Source organism: Phycodurus eques, chromosome 3, assembly GCF_024500275.1.
Source record: "Phycodurus eques isolate BA_2022a chromosome 3, UOR_Pequ_1.1, whole genome shotgun sequence".
NCBI classification, from domain to species: domain Eukaryota; kingdom Metazoa; phylum Chordata; class Actinopteri; order Syngnathiformes; family Syngnathidae; genus Phycodurus; species Phycodurus eques.
In genome coordinates, this window is record NC_084527.1 from 9,864,778 (window position 1) to 9,883,057 (window position 18,280).

Sequence of the window (18,280 nt, forward strand, 5' to 3'; positions counted from 1 at the left end):
CGAGGATGCGCGTGCGTCGGCTTCCGCTTCCTCAGCCAATCCGCGTGGCCGAGCGCGAGCGCGCGAGCCCAGTGTTCAAACCTGATTGGACGGAAAGTTTCCAACCAATCACAACCACGGAACGCCATGACTTCCTGGCTACTGGCCGAGCGATTCGCTCGGTGGGTGAGGCTGGCTCGCCCTATTGGCCGCTTCCGTCACATGGGTGGGATTCGCTGCATCTGATTGGTGCGTTTACTGCTCGAGCGCGATTTTGCAACACGGTACAATCACTTGTGTGGGCGCACGCTGCTCAGACTGGCCTCGCAGCACTAGGACCAATAGAAGACATTTTTGTTTAACTTTTGCGGCTACTCGGTTATTATTCTTGCCTATTGGAAATGAAGGACGTATTTACCCCGGATTAACACGGCGCGCCATTTTCTTGTCGTTATTAAACTCGGGAGGGGAGGGAACGGGAAAGCCGTCTGTATTTTCATCCATTTCCCCGGAGTTTTGAGACGCAAACAATGACCGACAGCAAGCCCCCTCACGTTATCTTCTGCAACGACTCCCCCAAGAGAGTCCTGGTGTCAGTCATCAAGACCACCCCAATCAAGCCGCACAAGGCCGAGGCCATGACGCCCACCAGCCCGGGATTCAGCGACTTTATGGTGTACCCGTGGAAGTGGGGAGAGAACGCCCACAACGTGACACTGAGCCCGGGTTCGCTGAGCGGGGCGTCGTCTCCAGGTCCAGGCGGGACGGCCGGAGACGCCGACGCGGCTTCTTCACCCGACCACAACAAGGTACCACATTGAATGTTTGATTATTATTATAATATTTTTTAATTGTCGTTAATAAGACTTAAAATAGTAACATATTGTAAGTCAAAATATGATTTAATATAGCAGCTAATAAGGTCACTTCGAAAATGGAGAAAAAAAAGAAACGCCCGCGCATTAGAGTGTGCCTTGGTGGATTTAAACCCCTTCCTGTTTCCCCCCCCCCAATCTTTATTTAACAAAATATCAAAAACAACAATATGATATACCGTTAATGGATGGGTAAATATTGCATAAACAACAAATAAAAGTACAAATAAACAGAAACATGCTATAGAGGTAACGAGTAAAAGTAAAATAAAAATTTAATAAAATAAACTTCCTGGTTTGTAGAGCAGCTGCTCACATCCATGACGTCTCCTCTGGCGCCAAAAAAGTATTAAAAAAAGTAACCGGAAGTGAGAGAATTTACGTTTTCTGCGTCGTTGCACGTCTCGCGAGATGTGCTAGCACGTGAGCTAAAAACAAAGACCCACTCCTATGCACTTGAAATTTAGAATCTTTATTGTCGTTGCTTCGGGGGTTCCTAACTAATTCGTACGCCGTAGTACATAAGTATTCATGGGAGTTTATGCAAACATAACGTCCCTGTCAAAATGTTGCACACTTCTTTATTTGTGGTATCGATGTAGCAATATATACCAGTCTCATGTTGCCATTTACAATAACCACAATAGTAGGAACAGCTATCGGTACAGAACGGCAGTGTTTGCCAGCCTTTATGGAGACAAGGCAAATATTTAACTTGAGAAAAATCTCATGACACACCACCAAACAAAAATGTAACCAAGTATGCAGTCGTGCATCGGACGGATAAGAGATCAATTTAAAACTGGGTAAACTTCATGGAACTCTATTTATTTATTTACATTTTCAGTTGATTTTATAAGAGCTGCTGCTGACCCTGGGAACTCCCTGCACTTTTTGTTTTTGTTTGATCATAAAACAAAGTGAAAGACTAACATTTCTGTTATATTGAAATTTTGGGAGCTTTATGGTGCTATTTATTTAAGTTTTCATGCTGCTGAGCCTGGAAGCTTCCTGCAATTTTTGTTAGAATTTTAAATACAGATGATGAGGATAAAGATGAGATAAGATTAAAAACAAAAACATGTTCCAAATCTTAAAAAAAAAAAAAAAAAAAAAAAAATTTGAGTGTGCTTTAAGGCATTTAATGTATGTTAAGTTTTGGAGTTTGTATTAAAAATTATGACGGCAATATTTTCACTGTACCAAAAATTCCAGTTCCAAATATCGGTTATCGGCCTCCGAGGCTGCTACCAATCGGTATCAGCCCTTAAAAAACATTGTCTATCTCTTGTATATAGCGTAATATCTGAACTTTTGAGTGCGAGTCATAAAGGGCTCGGCCTGTTGATTGGCAGGTCTGACATCAGTAAATATGAAAGAACAAAGGAACATTTCAGATGAAAGAACAAAGCGGTGTTTAAGCTTGTCTGTGAGTGGAGTGCCTGGCTGTTATTGTAGCCAATAGCAGCTCTTGTATGAATGTGCATTGTGTTACTACTCGTGGGAATGAAGCGTTTAACGTTCCTACTAGTGCTTGTCCCAGTCACCACCTTTAGTTCTCCGCTATTTACCCGAGCCGGAAGGAAGCGCATCGACCTGTTTTGCCGAATGCGGATGTTTGTTGCGTGTTACCGCTATAAATCTCTTCTATTGGATCTCCATTGGTTTATGTTTGTTGTCCCGTAAGCTTGTGATTTTGAGGTGTATTTGTTGTTGTGTTCAGGACGGCATCCGCAGAGGGCGTCCTCGAGCCGACACGGTCCGGGAGCTGATCAGCGAGGGGGAGACGTCCTCCAGCCGCATCCGCTGCAACATCTGCAACCGGGTGTTCCCCAGGGAAAAGTCTCTCCAGGCCCATAAGAGAACACACACGGGTGAGTTGTGACAGCGGAAATGCACGTGCGAATCGCATTTGTAAGGCTGAAGGTATTTGTTTATACCTCTGAGCGTATGGGAATTGTTGACGTATTTCAATGGGTGCCTTTGACTCTTTTCTTTTTTTTTTTTTTTTTTTACACTTTTATGAAAGTTTGATTAAAAACAAGTAGGGCTGTCACTATCGAATCTTTTTAGAATCGATTATCCTATAGATATTTAGTGAACTAATTGTTCCTGCCTCCCACAAAATATATTTACTTTTTTATCAAAATTTTTTTTTTTACTACTAACATGCATTTTGTTCTCATTTGAGAGCTGGGCCTTAACCTTAAACTGCATATGTTGGTAGTGAGTGCATGGTCTAAACTGTACAGAATTTAAGACAACAAAGTCAGTCTTTGCGATTAGCATTTGCGTGCTAGCATTACCATTTTAAGTAAGAAAAAACGCTATCATTCAGCTCACTCACCCATCATGTGATATGTACGACACATCTAACAGTGTCTTAAAAATCACTTACGGCCGCCCCGCTGTCATTTTTGGCAAAGTTTATCAGTGGCACAACACTGCGTCCGTCTGCAACTGATGTCCGTGCGGTAAACCAGGTGGGGCAAATATCCTTTTATTCTTTTATTCATATTTTTTATTGCCTCAAGTCAGAAAATTTTGTCGACCAATTTTTATTGTTGGGTTAGCTGATTTCACCCCCCACCCCCAAAAAAACAGTTACACATAGTTAAAAACAAGCTCTCTGTCGCAGACCAGCCCTGGTTGGAAGTCGCCATATTTTCAAGTGCGGTAACAATGATGTCCCTGCTCACTATGTCAAGACAGAACGCGGGCTGACTATTTGGAATGAAACGTTCAGTTTCGTTCGATTTGGCTAAACGAATATTCCAACCCTGTGAAACTGGATGAAATTTCATTCGGATTAAGCTTGTGTATTCTGATTGAGGTGTTTGTATGAGCACTTTTATTCGGTTTGGGCTTCTAAACCGATTCTAAACGGAAAACGAGGCTCCATATAAACGTTCCTGTGCTTTCCCATCCAGGTGAGCGGCCGTATTTGTGTGACTACCCGAACTGCAGTAAGGCGTTTGTCCAGAGCGGTCAGCTGAAGACCCACCAGCGGCTCCACACCGGAGAAAAACCCTTCGTCTGCTCAGAGAAAGGTGCCATTCCTGTTAAAATTATTATTAATCCATCTGACTCTAGTAAGAATATAAAGGGTTAAACCAATGGCTCTCAAGTTTTTTACACCAAGTACTACCTTCAAAAAAAACATAACTCTCCAAGTACCACTATCATGACCGATATAAAAATACTGTAGTGTAATAGGCCTAAGTGATCATCAAAAACAAATCAGAGGCTTTATTCCTTAAACGTATATTTAATATTATTGTACAGATTGAACATTAACACTGGTTAAATATAGGAAAAATAAAACTGTGTTTCAATAATGATAAAAATGTGTTACACGTAAGTTAAATACAAATTGTACCTAAATGTTTAAAACACAAACAGTTGGAAAAGCTAAAATGCAACTGTATTGTGCTTTCAAGATACAATAAGAAAAAGTGAATTGTACTTAACAAATGTACTGGATAAAATTTTTTACAGTTTAAGCCACTGTAACATTAAACGCAGTCTGACTATTTAATTCAGTGGCTCTTTGTGTACCACTAGAGGGAGTCCACAAACCACCCTGAGACTCACTGAGTTTAACAATCTCATTTAAATTGGACCATTGCCGCCTCACATGGGAAACTTGATCGGCCTGATGCATTTATTTAACGTGTCGTCAGGGTGTGGCAACCGATTCACGCATGCCAACCGTCACTGCCCCAAGCATCCATTCTCCCGCCTGAGGAGGGAGGAGCCGAAGGAGGGCACGGGCAAGGCGCAGTCTGTGGACAACAAGGCAGTGGCAGAGTGGCTGGCAAAGTAAGACAATGTCCGCTTGACAAGAGATGCGTTCCTCGCTCGGCATGTTCCAGGGGTTCAAATAGTCGGTGGTTCCCCGCAGGTACTGGCAGACCCGAGAGCAGCGCGCCCCCGCCACCTCCACCGCCAAGGGCGCAGGGCAAAGTCACCAGAGCGCAGGACCAGGAACAGCGGGACCCCATGGAGTTCCTCCAGTCCGGCGAGGAGAACGACGAAGACGAGGGGGTGGCGGAGGAGGAGAAGGGCAACCAGGGCGGAGCCGCCAAGCGCCGCCTCCAGGAGCAGCGCGAGCGTCTCCACGGTGCTCTGGCGCTCATCGAGCTGGCCAACAATCTGTCTGCCTGAGCAGCGACCCCGCCCTCCCCGGATCACTTCTGTCCAGCCCCAGTCCGCCTTCCTTCCTTTGTAGTGTGCTGTAGCTAGACCAAGTCCAGGTCCCCTCGTAGACCTGAGATTAGTGTTCGCAAGTTCACGCACAGCATCAGCCCCTCCCCACCTTCGGAAGGCACAAGCTAAAGCACCTTATTCAGCTTCCATTTATCCTTTTAGGCTGCTATCGTAGATGTAACTATATGAAGAATGTCGCTCTTCTTTTCTGTCTTTTAAAGGCGAACAAAGAGTACTTGGTGTGTTTTTAAGTTGTTTTCTTTTGCACTTTGACGGTAACAAGTTATTAAAGGGTATGTTTTCAAGCGAGTGACTGTAAATATGATTGAAAGATTTGCTAACAGGGTGTACGCCTCACAAGTCCGACAGTCGACGCCTCTCAAGGTGTCAGTAAAGGGTAGTTTTTTTGTTATTTTTTTTGTTATTTTTTTGATAGAGAGTTGGGAGGTGTTTCCTTGTGAGAACGACAGGCGGTCATTGCAAGCCTAATCCACTTTTGACAGCGTCGTCACCTCTCACCGCGTCAGGTCTGTGTCGCATCACCACGTGCATTTAAAACTTTTCTACCAAGCAGTTAAGTACTTAAAGCAAGTTTTCTTATTTGGTCTATTTGGCAGGCTTAAGCCACCTTTCCACCAAGAGGTTTAGCTCGGCTTGTCTTTCCACTGCGGGTTGAGAGATGGCATCACATCATAAGCATCCAACCCAGTTGTAATCCACAATGTTTTCTTTTCTTTTAATGGCACTTTTTGTTTCCTTCACATTCAGTTGGCTCGGAACATGGAAGAAGGTGGAGCTTGATCATGTCCGTACTCTCGTCGATCAGGGTTTATTGTTCAAAACTGTATTTTTTTTTGTGGAAACCAAGATTGGGATTTTGTTTCACCTCTGTTGTCTTTTATATTAAAAGGTGGCAAATTAGTTCTAAAAGGCTCGTTGAGTCTTCTATCCAAACGATTCAGATCTGAAATCCGCAGTAGACTTTTCTTGGATGTTTCGGTCAGTGTTTATAAAATTGAAGCACTTGCATTTTAAAATAAATGTTGGATTATGCTTGCAATGCCTTGGCTAAACTTTGGGAAAATGGCTCCTGTTTGTCTCAAACTGATTGTTTTTGTGCTTGCTTGCTGAGTTTTATGTTTGTCGTTTAAGCTACACTACATAACACTGTATGAAGCGTAATAACCCGACTTGAGGTTTTTTTTTGGGAAGGACCGTGCATCAAAACGTTTTTATTTTTTATTTTTAATTGGATTTGAAAATGTCCTGCGAGGCGAAACTGGAAGTTGTTGATAATCAAGTCACCAAATGACTTATTGTACTTGGTTATAGTCTATTTTGAAGCTTTTCTAACTCTTAGGCTTTTTTTGTGTGAGTGTTGTTTGACAAAATGATGGCATTTTAATATATACCGATCGTTAGAATAATAATGTTTGTGCACAACTTACCAACAGCTTCGAAGTGTAATTTTAGAATCAGTTGTCTCCCATGTTAACACTCCTGACACTTGTTGAGTGATTCTTGCTTGCTTGATAGAGGTTTGTATGTTAACAATTACAAAAAGTTTGGGCTTCTCTTAACAAGCTGTACACTCTTATAACAGTGTTGGTTTTCAATAAACATTCACGGATCTGTACATGATAATTTTGTGTTTTTATTCTATCCTGTATATTTAAAATAAATAAACTGTCACCCCGGTGGACGAGAGGGTAGCCTCCCTCCGCCTTCGGTTGGGGGGACGGGTCCAGGTGGATCGGTGCAGCGTCTGCAGTGATGCGGACTTTGTATCGATCCGTTGTGGTAAAGAAGGAGCTAAGCCGAAAAGCAGAGCTCTCGATTTACCGGTCGATCTACGTTGCTACCCTCACCTATGGTCACGAGCTGTGGGTCGTGACCGAAAGAACAAGATCCCAGATACAAGCGGCCGAAATGAGTTTCTTCTGCACCTCGGATAAGCGGTAGAAAATGGATGGATGGATGGATGGATGGATAAACCGTCAGTTTATCCAAGGGAACAGGTAGTCTCCACCCACATAGATGCCAATAAAAGCAATTGCCACATTCTGTCGGAAATGAACAGGAATTATTTTTAGGAGAGGTATGGTTGAACATGTGGCAAGTCATAATATTTAAAAAAAGTGAAGCATTGTTCACCTGCTCGGTATCAGACAACAGATGCATGATAAGCTTATACTGTGCTCATTAGGCTGACTAAATATTAACATCATTGTGTTCTTGCCTCTGTTGTTCCCACGACTGTGGAGGAGACTGCAGAATTATCATGGCTGCACGGTATGATGAAATACATCAGCAAAAAAACATGAAAAAGCAGACACAAGGCTTAGGAATTTCACTCACTGGTGCAGCAGCACAGTTATGCACGACTGTATATATTCTCATTATTTGATACTCGGTTGTATTTTGGGTATCATTTGATTCCTTTGACCACGTCAATTAATAATGATGATGTGTATAACTCTTATATATCATGTTGTTTTTCATTTTAAAATATTTTTTAGAAGCACTGGTAGATTATCATAGAAGTAGACTAGAAATATAAATGGAACAGAACCTGGATGGTTCTAACAAAATGACCAGCAAACATTACACACTGTTAATAACAGTTTTATAACAGTGTTATAGGTGCGGTTAATCAATAATTAATGGATTTTTACCTCTGCCAACTTTCTGCTTCGTGTAAACCCAGCTGGCGGCGGTTGAAGAAGTTATTGAGCAAGGTGAATATATAACATTCCACAATGAAGAACTGTCCGAAGACATTCCTGCCCAGTGCTTTGATTTCAAATTTCCATTTCAGACTCAGTTTACCTTGTGGCATTCACAGCACCAAGGACGATGATGGCAACAGTATACAACAGTCTTCTGGGAAACGTTTTTCTAAGAAATAATATGGATACATCATGTGATAGAGGAAGAACAAGGGAAAACGAGGTCGTGTTTCCTTGCAGTTTAAGGATTTGGTCCATATGTCTATTACAAAACCTTAAGTGCATAGCTCAGGGTTCCACTGTATTCACTCAAAAACGCACCTATTCGCACTTTCTGTAAGACTTTGAGAAGTCACCAAAATGGCGTGCTCCTTTCTAAAGCTTCACGTTGGCGGAAAAGTAGCTCGCCTTGTCCAACAGCTGAACGCCGGCTAGATTTACAGTGAACGGCACCTTGACGACAGATTCCAGAAGAGACAAGGATTCTTGTCGGCTTGAGGCCAGAGAAAGCAGGGTGGTGAGCTTCTCAAGATGATTCACAGAAAAGTCTGGATTGCTATTGACAGTAGTCGTTTTTGTGCTCAGGCCAAAGCCATGTCTCATACAAAAATATAGCTTTTAAGCACCAATGTTGAGGTGGGTGGGGGGGTGCATTTAGTCAGGACACACACTCGCTTTGTGTCGTAGAAAAAGGTGCTTTGCCGCAATGTAAGATGTCTTCGAAATGATATTACAGTCTTTTGGGTATGTGCAACAATGACTATTACATGCTCCGTGCTTCATTAGATTTGGTGCCACGCTTCTTGTCACTATTAGCAACCGATCTTTCAGCGATTATTTGCGCTACATCAGTGGGGTCCAAACGCGGCATACGCAAAAGATAACTTTTGACATGGCCCGCAACGCTATTGGTTGTTGAAAAAGGGTGTGTGTGTGTGTGTGTGTTTCAGTCAATAAAATGGATTTTATTTAGTGCTTTTCCAGATATGTAAAGTAATGATTTACAACTATAATAGTAACTTTTTTTAAAAATATAATGCCTTGTGAATAAAGAAAAAAAACACTTTACATATCATAAAACTGGCTACATTAATGGCTAATTATGATCGTCAAGAGAACACTGCTTTAAAGATTGTCAGCTTATGACAGATTGCTTTTGTTTTGATTTTGAATATGACAAATATGTATATGCCTGCTCCGGGCAGGGGCAGATCTATTCCTAGTGGGTTACAGGGCTGCAGGACACCCTAAAATGATGAAAAATCCCAAACTGTTTATCTTTATCCCCTTTAACAGAGAGCTGCGACATAGCAGTTTCTCAAAATCATTTTGTATATAAAATAAGATAAGCTACGCCTATATTTATTCCACAATGGGGACACAGCTATGTGGACTTGACTTGATTAATCCTGTCTTGAAGCAATTGAGTCCAAATGCAGTGCACTATTTGGCTTGCAACTAGCAGAAGCGCTACTGATTCGCTCTCAACTCAAAACGACATTGGCGTGAAAACAGGAAGTTCAGAACAGTGAGAGGGAGATTCTCACATGTTCTTAATAATATATTCAATTGACCATCAAATTGTTCCCCCCCTAGTTGATCCAAAAAAATGAATTCAAAAACACGTCTAGTATTCAACACAGTGTGTTTTTTTTAATTTGCAAATAAAATGATTCCAGCAGAAACAATGAGGGAGATCGTTTGGCATCACAAAAACTAAAATAAGCCAAGTCAGTGCTGCAAGCCCCAGGCTATATCAACAGGAGCAGTCATGAATAGGAATGTACCAAAACCAAAATTGGATCCATTGTCGATCAGAAGTAATGATGAATGGAAGCAAAATATGTGTAACTCAAGCCACATTGAGACATTTACTCCACTTGTCAGTGTGCTTTTCCCAGCCTCATCTGCTTTATCTTCTGAACCCTGTTCAGATCTTTCTCCACGTTGGGATGAGCACAAATGGGCTTCTTCCAGGGCCCCGCATACATGCTGTGGAGCCACGAGGAAAGAAAGATATTTCAATTTGTATGCAGCATCAACACACTTGCAGTCAAACACAAAGGACAGGGAGAGGATTATCCACGTTATGCTGTGTTATGAATATTGGCCCACTTTCCCATGGGAACGGGGAAAACGAAAAATCATTTTTTCCGCCAGTCATGCGTATGTTTTTGCTGCTTGGTGGAATTCATGGGGCACATTCAGTTTGTTTAGTTTTCAAAACTACTTTCTACTTGATTCGTCTCAACTGCGAGTATATTTGAATAAACGTTCGAGTCGTTGGGCATATGGTGGAGCTTACACGAGAGCGTCGATGTCACAGGGGCCTCTGCTGTCCTGCATGTACCATCTTCGGACCTTCATGAGTACTGGTTTGGGGACATTCTTTCTGGTTTTAATGCAGCATTTACTGATGCCACCTTAAAAATGGAGAACAAGTGGAGAGTATTCAATTCAATGACTCAATAAATAAGCAACGGCTAGATTTGTGTTGAAAATGTACTTTACGTTTCGGAATAAAAATCAGAACAAAGTCGACATTTTCATAGCACTTAACCTTGCAAATGATCGGTTGTTGTATGATGACTAAAACCACACTAAATATGTTTAGCTCATGGGAAAAAAAGGCATTTCTTTCATATGATCAATTTTAAAGTTCACTTTCAAAATCAGTCGTGTACTCTACTTTTTAAAGAGTTATCATAGAAGTGCGGCGTTTACCTTCAGTAGAGTCGATGGCCAAAGCCACGAGGCACAAGGTCACCACGACCACTTTCAGGCCCATGATGGCAGAGAACGTGAGGTGCAGAAAATGTGTTCTTCCACTCTTTATATACATACAATACTACTTGAGTACCAGCCCATGGAGAGAGGCGGGCGAACAACACAGCGCTCAAACAAGCTCTGACAGGTTACAGCTTAATTGATGACCAGCATTCACAGATATTGGGAAGCAGATCACAGGTTCGACGAATATAACTACAAGAGCTGTGTCTAAAATCCTGCCAGAGATAATGCTGACGTTGTCAAGGAGTGTTAATTGACATCGTTTATATGATATTATTATCGAGGGTTAGGTTCCGGACCACCCCCCGCAATAGGCGCAATCCACGACGCAGTAACCACATCATTATCGGATTATCTATACATGTTTTAAAGATGTATGAACCTTTCCAGACTCTTACTAATCTTCCCGACACTCCGATTAACCTCTCTTATAAACACTTTCTATACTCTTAAATACCTTTTAAACTTGTAAACATACAGTAATGCACAGTGGCATTGTACAATTCTTACATTTCATTTCTTGTAATGTGTGTTGCAATGAATTTTTTCTCGCTCTCGTTTTTCTTTCTTTCAGTTTTGATGTTTTAGGCTAGGAAATGTTGACTTTACCGCAAAAACAATTACAGCATACACTCAAAGTCCCCAAAGCGTTGCTAACATTGTGAACTAAGTAACAAAAACTAAAACTAAAAAAGCTAAAAGCTAAAGCAACACATTGTGCGGAGATGGGTACAAAACGCACTCACTGTTGGCAATAAAGTCTTTTGGAAAATTTGTCAGTTGCATAAAAGCCAGCTATGTGAACCGAATGGCCTTGATTCAACAATTTAACTGACAAAAAAACGAACAAAATCTAACAGGAGCTGCATTGTAATCCAGCTGGAACTGACACAAAACACACACACACTTTCATCTGTGGACATGCTGAAACAAATCTGCTCCGAAACTTTGGCGGGTGACTCATTCAACTTGTTTACAGGAACCAGAATTGTCATAACATCTATTTCCTTCCATCTGTCCATTTTTCGATTGCGCTTTTCCTCATTTGGGTCTTCGCAGGTGCGCTGGAGCCTATTCCAGCTGACACTGATGCGGTCCACCCTGAACTGGCCAACAGTCGATCACAGGGCAACCACTTTGATACACGCTTCGGAAATAAAAGCTTTGTTCAAATTAATGAATGATATTCATCTATTCGAAGACACTGATCATTTTAAAGTTTTCTCACAATAATCGTGAACATTGATGATTTAACCAGTTCGGAAATAGATAAATATCAATATCATTAGCCTAGTAGTGTAATTGCCTTAGTCACTTTAAGCTTACTGTCACAAGATCAATAAAAACTCAAATCTGCTTGCTAAAAGTTTTTTCTTTATGTCTGTACAGATTCACAGTCATCCAGGTTCATGATAATCTGTCAAATTTGAATCGCAGCTATTGTACTATACTTGTTTGCTGAATTTGATGTTTTCTTTTCTTTGTTCAACAAAAATGTGCAAAATTGACTCACCCAAAAATGATGCTATTAGGCTAACGATATGCAACACTTTATTTCTGTAAGCCTCTACAAGTGTTTACGTTTTCAAATGATCACTTCTACAACATTCCTTGCCAATAATAACGTCCCGTCACTGGTGAGCTATTTTTAGAACAAGCCCGTGGGCTACTCATGTGGCCCTTCGGGACTACATGGTGCCCGCGGTCACCATGTTGCTCACCCGTGATTCAGTGAACTTAACATGCATGTTTTTGGGGAATGCGGGAGGAAGTACCCAGAGATTCAAACCAACAACTTCAGAACTGGCAGATGTGCTACTGACGCTGATTAACAATTAATTGATTTGAAGATGATTTTTTATGAACTACAAATAATGTATGAATAATGTTCATCCATCTATGCCGCCAACCATTCCACTCAATGGCAGAAAGGTACATTTAATCTGCTGTACGTATCCGCCTGTTGTCATTCGTTTCACGATGAAGTCAATTTGTGAGTAAATTTAGACGGGATCATTTCATTTAATTATACTTTTGTGACAATTTTGTTTTGCGGTGTGCCGTGTGATTTGTGTAAAATGGGTTCCTTGGCTCAATAAAGGTTGGGAAACACTGCGGTAAGCTACCAAGCCTTTCCATTTATATCAAAATATCATCATTTTAAGCCTAGTAGGACAAATACAACACACACATTTTTTTTTTTGATATACTCTGTATTGTTTTATTCCATTTTTATTCAACAGTCACACGTCTACTTCACAAACTGCTCAAACATTGTACTCAAACTCATTATTAGAAGCGGAGTAAAGTTAGTTTACAATAAGTGCATCGGTATCTACTGTACATTAATGAACACGGTGGCATATTTTCAATGGGCATCATTCATTTCAGAGTGGGTGAGAAAGTGCCCGGCGTTTATTTGACATTAGAACACAATATTTGAGTTACAGTACATATAAGTGGATGTGACTTAAGTCGCTGATTCCCAAACACACCTTTTCCAGTTTCACTTATTTGCTCTCAAAAGTATTTATTTACTACAAATAATTGATCTTTGTTCATCTAGCTATGCCAGTAGCATATAGTGACAGGCAGAACAATTCAATGGTCTTCCACTAGATGGCAGAAGGTACAACTCACCTGTTGCCAAACTCAAAAGGGCCAGATTTCGCAATGAGTTGCGAAATTTGTGAGTAAATTCAGACAAGATCATTATTATTTCAGTTCTTTTTGCAACTCTTGTTGGTTTGGCAGTGTGCCGTGAGAGGTTTCGAATTGAAACGATGCGCCGTGACTCAATAAAGGTTGGGGAAACACTGACTTAAGTGCGTGTAGCTTTCAGGTTTTCAGTCTCAAAGGCATTTAAGTAATTTGCAGGGGCACACAGCGTTTTAGTACTCAGTCTGTCTCCTGGTGGCAACGTGGAGAAGGCGCAGAAGCAGCTCTGCAGGTGAGCTCCCTGCAGAGGTTTGGGCCGGATCCTCCGCCTCAAACTCCCCCTGGCATGAGGAGTCCACTGCACAGCTCTCTGCCCCCCCCCCCCCCCCACCCCAAAAAAAAAATAGCAGTTAGTCTAACCACTGAACACAAACATTCATTAACACTTTTTATGTTTACCGGAGTTACAGCAGATTCCCGACGCGGCGCAGCGGCCCCCCTCAGATCCGCAGGGTCGCCCCCCGGTCTGGCAGGGAGTGAGCAGGTAGTTCTCCTCCACGCAGTGTGTTGTTTCCGGGGAGCCCAGAAGGCAGCCGTAGCCCTCCACGCAGCAGATGTTGGGGCCGAAACAGCGGCCTCTTTCCCCGGGCCCGCATGACATGCACTGCGAGGTATGTACAGGGCACACTGAGTGTTTATGTCATTTTTTGAAAAAAAAACACTGACTTAATTGAGCCATTGAGAACTAGAGTGGGCTAACTCCATGGAAGTCAGTGCAGAAACGAATAGAGAAAAGGCATATCTTTCAGATTAATAATGGTCGAAATCAACGTTTAGTTCCAATTGTGACATAATAGGGGCAGTCCATTATTGCACTGAGTACTTTTTTTTTTTTTTATATAACTTGGGTGCCAGCGCAGTTGCATGTTTGTATGAGTGTATGTTTTATATATAGTCGTTCATGAAATATTGAGAGATTTGATATGTGGACCTAGACCACTATTGCACTAAACCTTTGGCGGCAGCCATAACACTTGAAATCACTCCTCTGCAAATTGATGTCAAAGCATATAATTTTACAGTATTGGTCACAGATTAGTCCTCCAAGTCATGTGTAATTTGATGTACATTAAATTGGCGTATGAACTCAACTTTGCTCAACCTATAATACCACTATTGTTTTTTTCTTAAATCAAAATACTACCAGGCATTTTCAAACATGGACATGAATGATTTTACCCCCCAAAATCACACCAATTTGAGAGCAGATCTATTTTTTCTTTAATGGAGTGACGCTATCTTTTATTAAATACAGTACATCGATGAATTATCATGTCACATTATTTTATTTTCAATGAGTGCTCATAACTCAGCTATTAAATGGAAAAAAAAGTTACAAAATGTATGACCAAACATTTATAATGGAAACTGATAACTATGAAACAATACTGCTTTGATTCTAAAGTACTTTTGTACTGTATTACTATGCAGTATATAATAATGTTACAAATACACAGATTTCCAAAATAAAAACAATTCCAATACTGTATTGCAAATTGAATTTCATTATAAAAAGAGGCTGTTTTTAAAATTGTTTTTTGTAAATACATAAAAATTGCAGCATTTTGTTTTTCAAGTTAGCTATTTATTCAGGATTCTTTTTGGAAATTTTAGATAGTTAAAATAGTTTATTATTAACAACTTTCTTTTTATTATTTTTTTATGATTGAAATAGATATTTCAGGAAACCGAACAAAATAAAACATTTATTTGAATTTATATTGAAATTTCATTATAATGGAACATTTGGATAGTCACAATACATTTTACTACTATTGCTGCTACTATTATTACTTTTATTATTAGTACTATTACTACTATTTATTTTAATACTACTCCAATAAATGTCTTTTTGTATTTTTGTAATATTTTATTTCATCATCTATAAGACTTTCGTCCCCCCCTCCCACTTTTTTGTAATGTTTAAATACTGCTCAAATATTTCAGTAATTGTAACAAAATGTATATTATTTTTGGAGATGTTAGATATTTTAATTAGTTATTAGTTATTATTTTAATTAGTTATTCATTCCTTTCACTTTTTTTTGTTATTATTAAATAATAATTAGATTTTAGGAAATATAACAAAATAGGAGGACTTTTAGAATTTGTAATTACATAAAGGTATAATGGTAATAATGAGCCTTTGGGAAAAAGTCACAAATAATTTTTATGTGTACTCCCAAAAAAAATAATGTTTGAAATTATTTAATTATCTGCAAGAACAATTTAATTTCTTGTAAAGATTAAATTCTACTTAAATATTCAATGAAGTGTAATATAGGAGTGAAACATACTTTTGCTATGCACACCAATTAATAAATGGCTTTTTGGATTCATTTATATATATTTTTAATATTTTGATTATTTCTCAGTGAGAGACTTTTATTCAATTATTTTTAAGTGATTAAATGATACCTAAATATTTCAGAAAATAACAAAATAGGATGATTTTTAAATAATGAAATAAATTCATAACAATGCACCAAAAGTCACATGTGAGAAAAATGTTATGTACTCTAATAAATTTTGAAATCATTTTAAAATATTTTAACTAGTTATCAACAGCTTTTTTTTTTTTTTTTTTTAAATATAAATGATTAAATGCTACTTAAATATTTAAGAAAATATAATGAACTCGGAAAAAATAATAATAATAGGATTTGTTTTTTTTTTTCTTAAGGTTTGGAAAAAAAAAAAAAAAAAGAAAAGTAGACCCACCTGTCTGATTCCTGCAGTCTCGGCCAGGGCTCGCTTGCCTCCCCGGGGGCAGTTCTGGATGTAGCAGGCGGAGGAGAGGGCGAGGAGTCCCAGGACGCTCAAGGGGAGCACGGAGGAGCGAGACATCGCTTCTGGTCTGGATGCTGCTGAGCTTTTGCTTGCTTCAGGTGCTTCAGCGCTCGCCGCCTCTTTTATAAGGGCTTGATTAACATAGTGACGTCACACACGGTCCTGCAGAGAGGTCGAGGCGGATGTGTTTGCGCATCACTTACCCGCACCAACGACAACAAATGTTTTCGTCTGTATTCAACATGCGACAATAATCAGGTTGCTGGCAAAAGGACAAACTGTTTTAAAAAAAAAAAAGAAAAAAAAAAGGCAAACCTCTTAATACGACTAATCAAAGTTTGTAAGTCATTATTAAGCACTTCGTGATCATGCAGCCCAATTGACAACTTAAAAAAAAGTTAAGGCACAACCTCAAGGTCAGGCTGATTACTTCCTTATGTTTTGTTTTTATGACATTAGCATTTTAAATGCATTTGTGTTGCATGTGCTGCATTATAGCTCACTGATTAGATGTCGTCTTGCTTATTAGCAGTTAAGGACATTTCATTACCATGATGAGTACTCACACTTTAAGCCAAAGTGCAGATATTTAAAAAGGTCTTTGGTGAAAGCAGAAGTTCTGATTCAACTATCCAATAACCATTTTGATAACTTGGCACAATGGAGGGGAAAAAAAAAACATATACACAAGAGTTTCATTATTTTATTAACTTGTACAGGATAGTAAGCAGCAGAAAGTACAGCTTTTGTAATATAGGGAATGAAAGTTAAAAGTTGTCAGAAAGATAAAAATTGAAAAATAAATAAGTAATGAAGTGTTAGCACTTTCTTACGTCCCTATCATTTGAGTCCTGTATGATTGGTTACATTAATGTAGCTGTTTTGGAGCAGTTTATTAATATGAATATTTATCCTAACATGACAAAAACATGAAAAAAATGCCAATAAAATACATCATACTCACCAGATATGCTGATATTGTGTGAAATGCTACAGCTGTGTTGCCTGTTAGTGTGAATGTGAGTGCGAATGGTTGTTTGTATATGTGCCCTGCGATTGGCTGGCGACCGGTTCAGGGCGTCGATAGCTGGGATAGGCTCCAGCAGCCTGCGACCCTCGTGAGGAGAAGTGGGACAGAAAATGGATGGATGGATGGATGTTTTGCTCATTGAACTTGGCTGTGATAGCTTTTGCTTACATCAATCAGAGGACGGAAAAAACGCTGACCCTATCAAAATCCGATTTAAATTTCAACAAAAAAAAAACAAACAAAAAATGTATAATCTCATTAAATAGCTTCCAACTAGTTAAAAATATATATTTTTTAGTCCTCCAAGCGTAAAGCATTAAATGGCTACAACAGAGTTTTGACCCTACCAAATCCACAAAAACTGTTTTCAATTATTGCATTCAGGGGCAACACGTTGATGTTGTGGTTAGCATATCTGTCTCACAGTTTTGAGGGTTCCAACCTTAGCATGTCCTCGCCGTGCTTGCAGATTTTATCCAGTCGACAACAACAACAAAAAAGCACTGATCTATTTATCTGATGCCATTTTGCATGCAATTCTTGCAGAGCGGATGCAGGATCACGACCTTGATTACTCTACATGTTGTCGTGGAAACCAACATGCTTGTCAATGTGGTCGCCCAACGTTTTGTTTTTTTGGTAATGTAAAAGTCTTGGGGTCACTTTGTACCCTTTTACGGGCGCAGCGGCACATCCCGAGTGGGAAAACAAACAGTGGACGCTCCGAAGTAGAACACCTGCGGAGTCGCCGTCAGCACAGCGTACTAGACTTGATTTCAGCCAGCATCTGGTGGTGTTTTTTATTTTTCATTTGGCACGTCTGCCTCAAAGTCAAGAAGTGCCATCTTCGAATCTCGGCTTCCTGCGTGGATGACTTTCCACTGTGATTTCCCACTAGCTTGCCGTGACACATTTGTATGCGGTGGGAAATGATCAGATTTCACTTTAATTGGTACAAAAAAAAAATATTTACCACAAATAATGGTTCTGTGTTCATCTATCTATGCCAGTGATGTATAGTGATAAACAGATCAAATAAATGTTCTTCCGCTAGATGGCAGAAGCTACATAATGAACCAGTGTATCCACTTTTTGGGACATTTTGTTTGTGTTGCCGTGAGATGTATTATTTTTTTCCCCCCTATGTAAAATACAGACAG

At 39.8% G+C, this 18,280-nt stretch overlaps 3 protein-coding genes across 3 annotated transcripts; 1 reads left to right on the forward strand and 2 right to left on the reverse strand.

Annotated features, from left to right (window-relative positions):
• The first annotated feature begins 292 nt into the window (after positions 1-292).
• znf367 (zinc finger protein 367) lies at positions 293-5,106 on the forward strand. The gene is given in 6 exon segments (XM_061673377.1): positions 293-788; positions 2,578-2,728; positions 3,785-3,904; positions 4,538-4,676; positions 4,759-4,822; positions 4,824-5,106. Coding segments are annotated over 6 exon segments (951 nt in total). The 5' UTR covers positions 293-509; the 3' UTR covers positions 5,022-5,106.
• A 4,314-nt stretch (positions 5,107-9,420) lies between these two features.
• On the reverse strand, positions 9,421-10,939 carry ccl27a (chemokine (C-C motif) ligand 27a). The gene is made up of 3 exons (XM_061673378.1): positions 10,517-10,939; positions 10,098-10,215; positions 9,421-9,784 (listed from the first exon to the last, which is right to left on the reverse strand). Exons 1-3 carry the CDS (start codon positions 10,632-10,634, stop codon positions 9,676-9,678), a joined length of 345 nt encoding a protein of 114 aa, XP_061529362.1. The 5' UTR covers positions 10,635-10,939; the 3' UTR covers positions 9,421-9,675.
• A 2,500-nt stretch (positions 10,940-13,439) lies between these two features.
• Positions 13,440-16,174, reverse strand: avp (arginine vasopressin). Its single transcript, XM_061673379.1, has 3 exons — positions 16,022-16,174; positions 13,700-13,904; positions 13,440-13,610 (listed from the first exon to the last, which is right to left on the reverse strand). The coding sequence occupies exons 1-3, from the start codon at positions 16,145-16,147 to the stop codon at positions 13,474-13,476; spliced, it is 468 nt and encodes a 155-aa protein (XP_061529363.1). The 5' UTR covers positions 16,148-16,174; the 3' UTR covers positions 13,440-13,473.
• Between the last annotated feature and the right edge of the window lie 2,106 nt (positions 16,175-18,280).

What these genes read in the sequence shown, in the direction of transcription:
- ccl27a (XM_061673378.1), bottom strand. Translation starts at nt 10,634, where the DNA reads ATGTATATAAAGAGTGGAAGAACACATTTTCTGCACCTCACGTTCTCT. An exon ending in GGCCATCGACTCTACTGAAG is followed by an intron (nt 10,216 to 10,516) that starts GTAAACGCCGCA and finishes TCCATTTTTAAG; the next exon opens with GTGGCATCAGTAAATGCTGC. An exon ending in TGTGACATCGACGCTCTCGT is followed by an intron (nt 9,785 to 10,097) that starts GTAAGCTCCACC and finishes GTGGCTCCACAG; the next exon opens with CATGTATGCGGGGCCCTGGA.
- avp (XM_061673379.1), bottom strand. Translation starts at nt 16,147, where the DNA reads ATGTCTCGCTCCTCCGTGCTCCCCTTGAGCGTCCTGGGACTCCTCGCC. An exon ending in AGACTGCAGGAATCAGACAG is followed by an intron (nt 13,905 to 16,021) that starts GTGGGTCTACTT and finishes CATACCTCGCAG; the next exon opens with TGCATGTCATGCGGGCCCGG. An exon ending in GGGAATCTGCTGTAACTCCG is followed by an intron (nt 13,611 to 13,699) that starts GTAAACATAAAA and finishes GGGGGGGGGCAG; the next exon opens with AGAGCTGTGCAGTGGACTCC.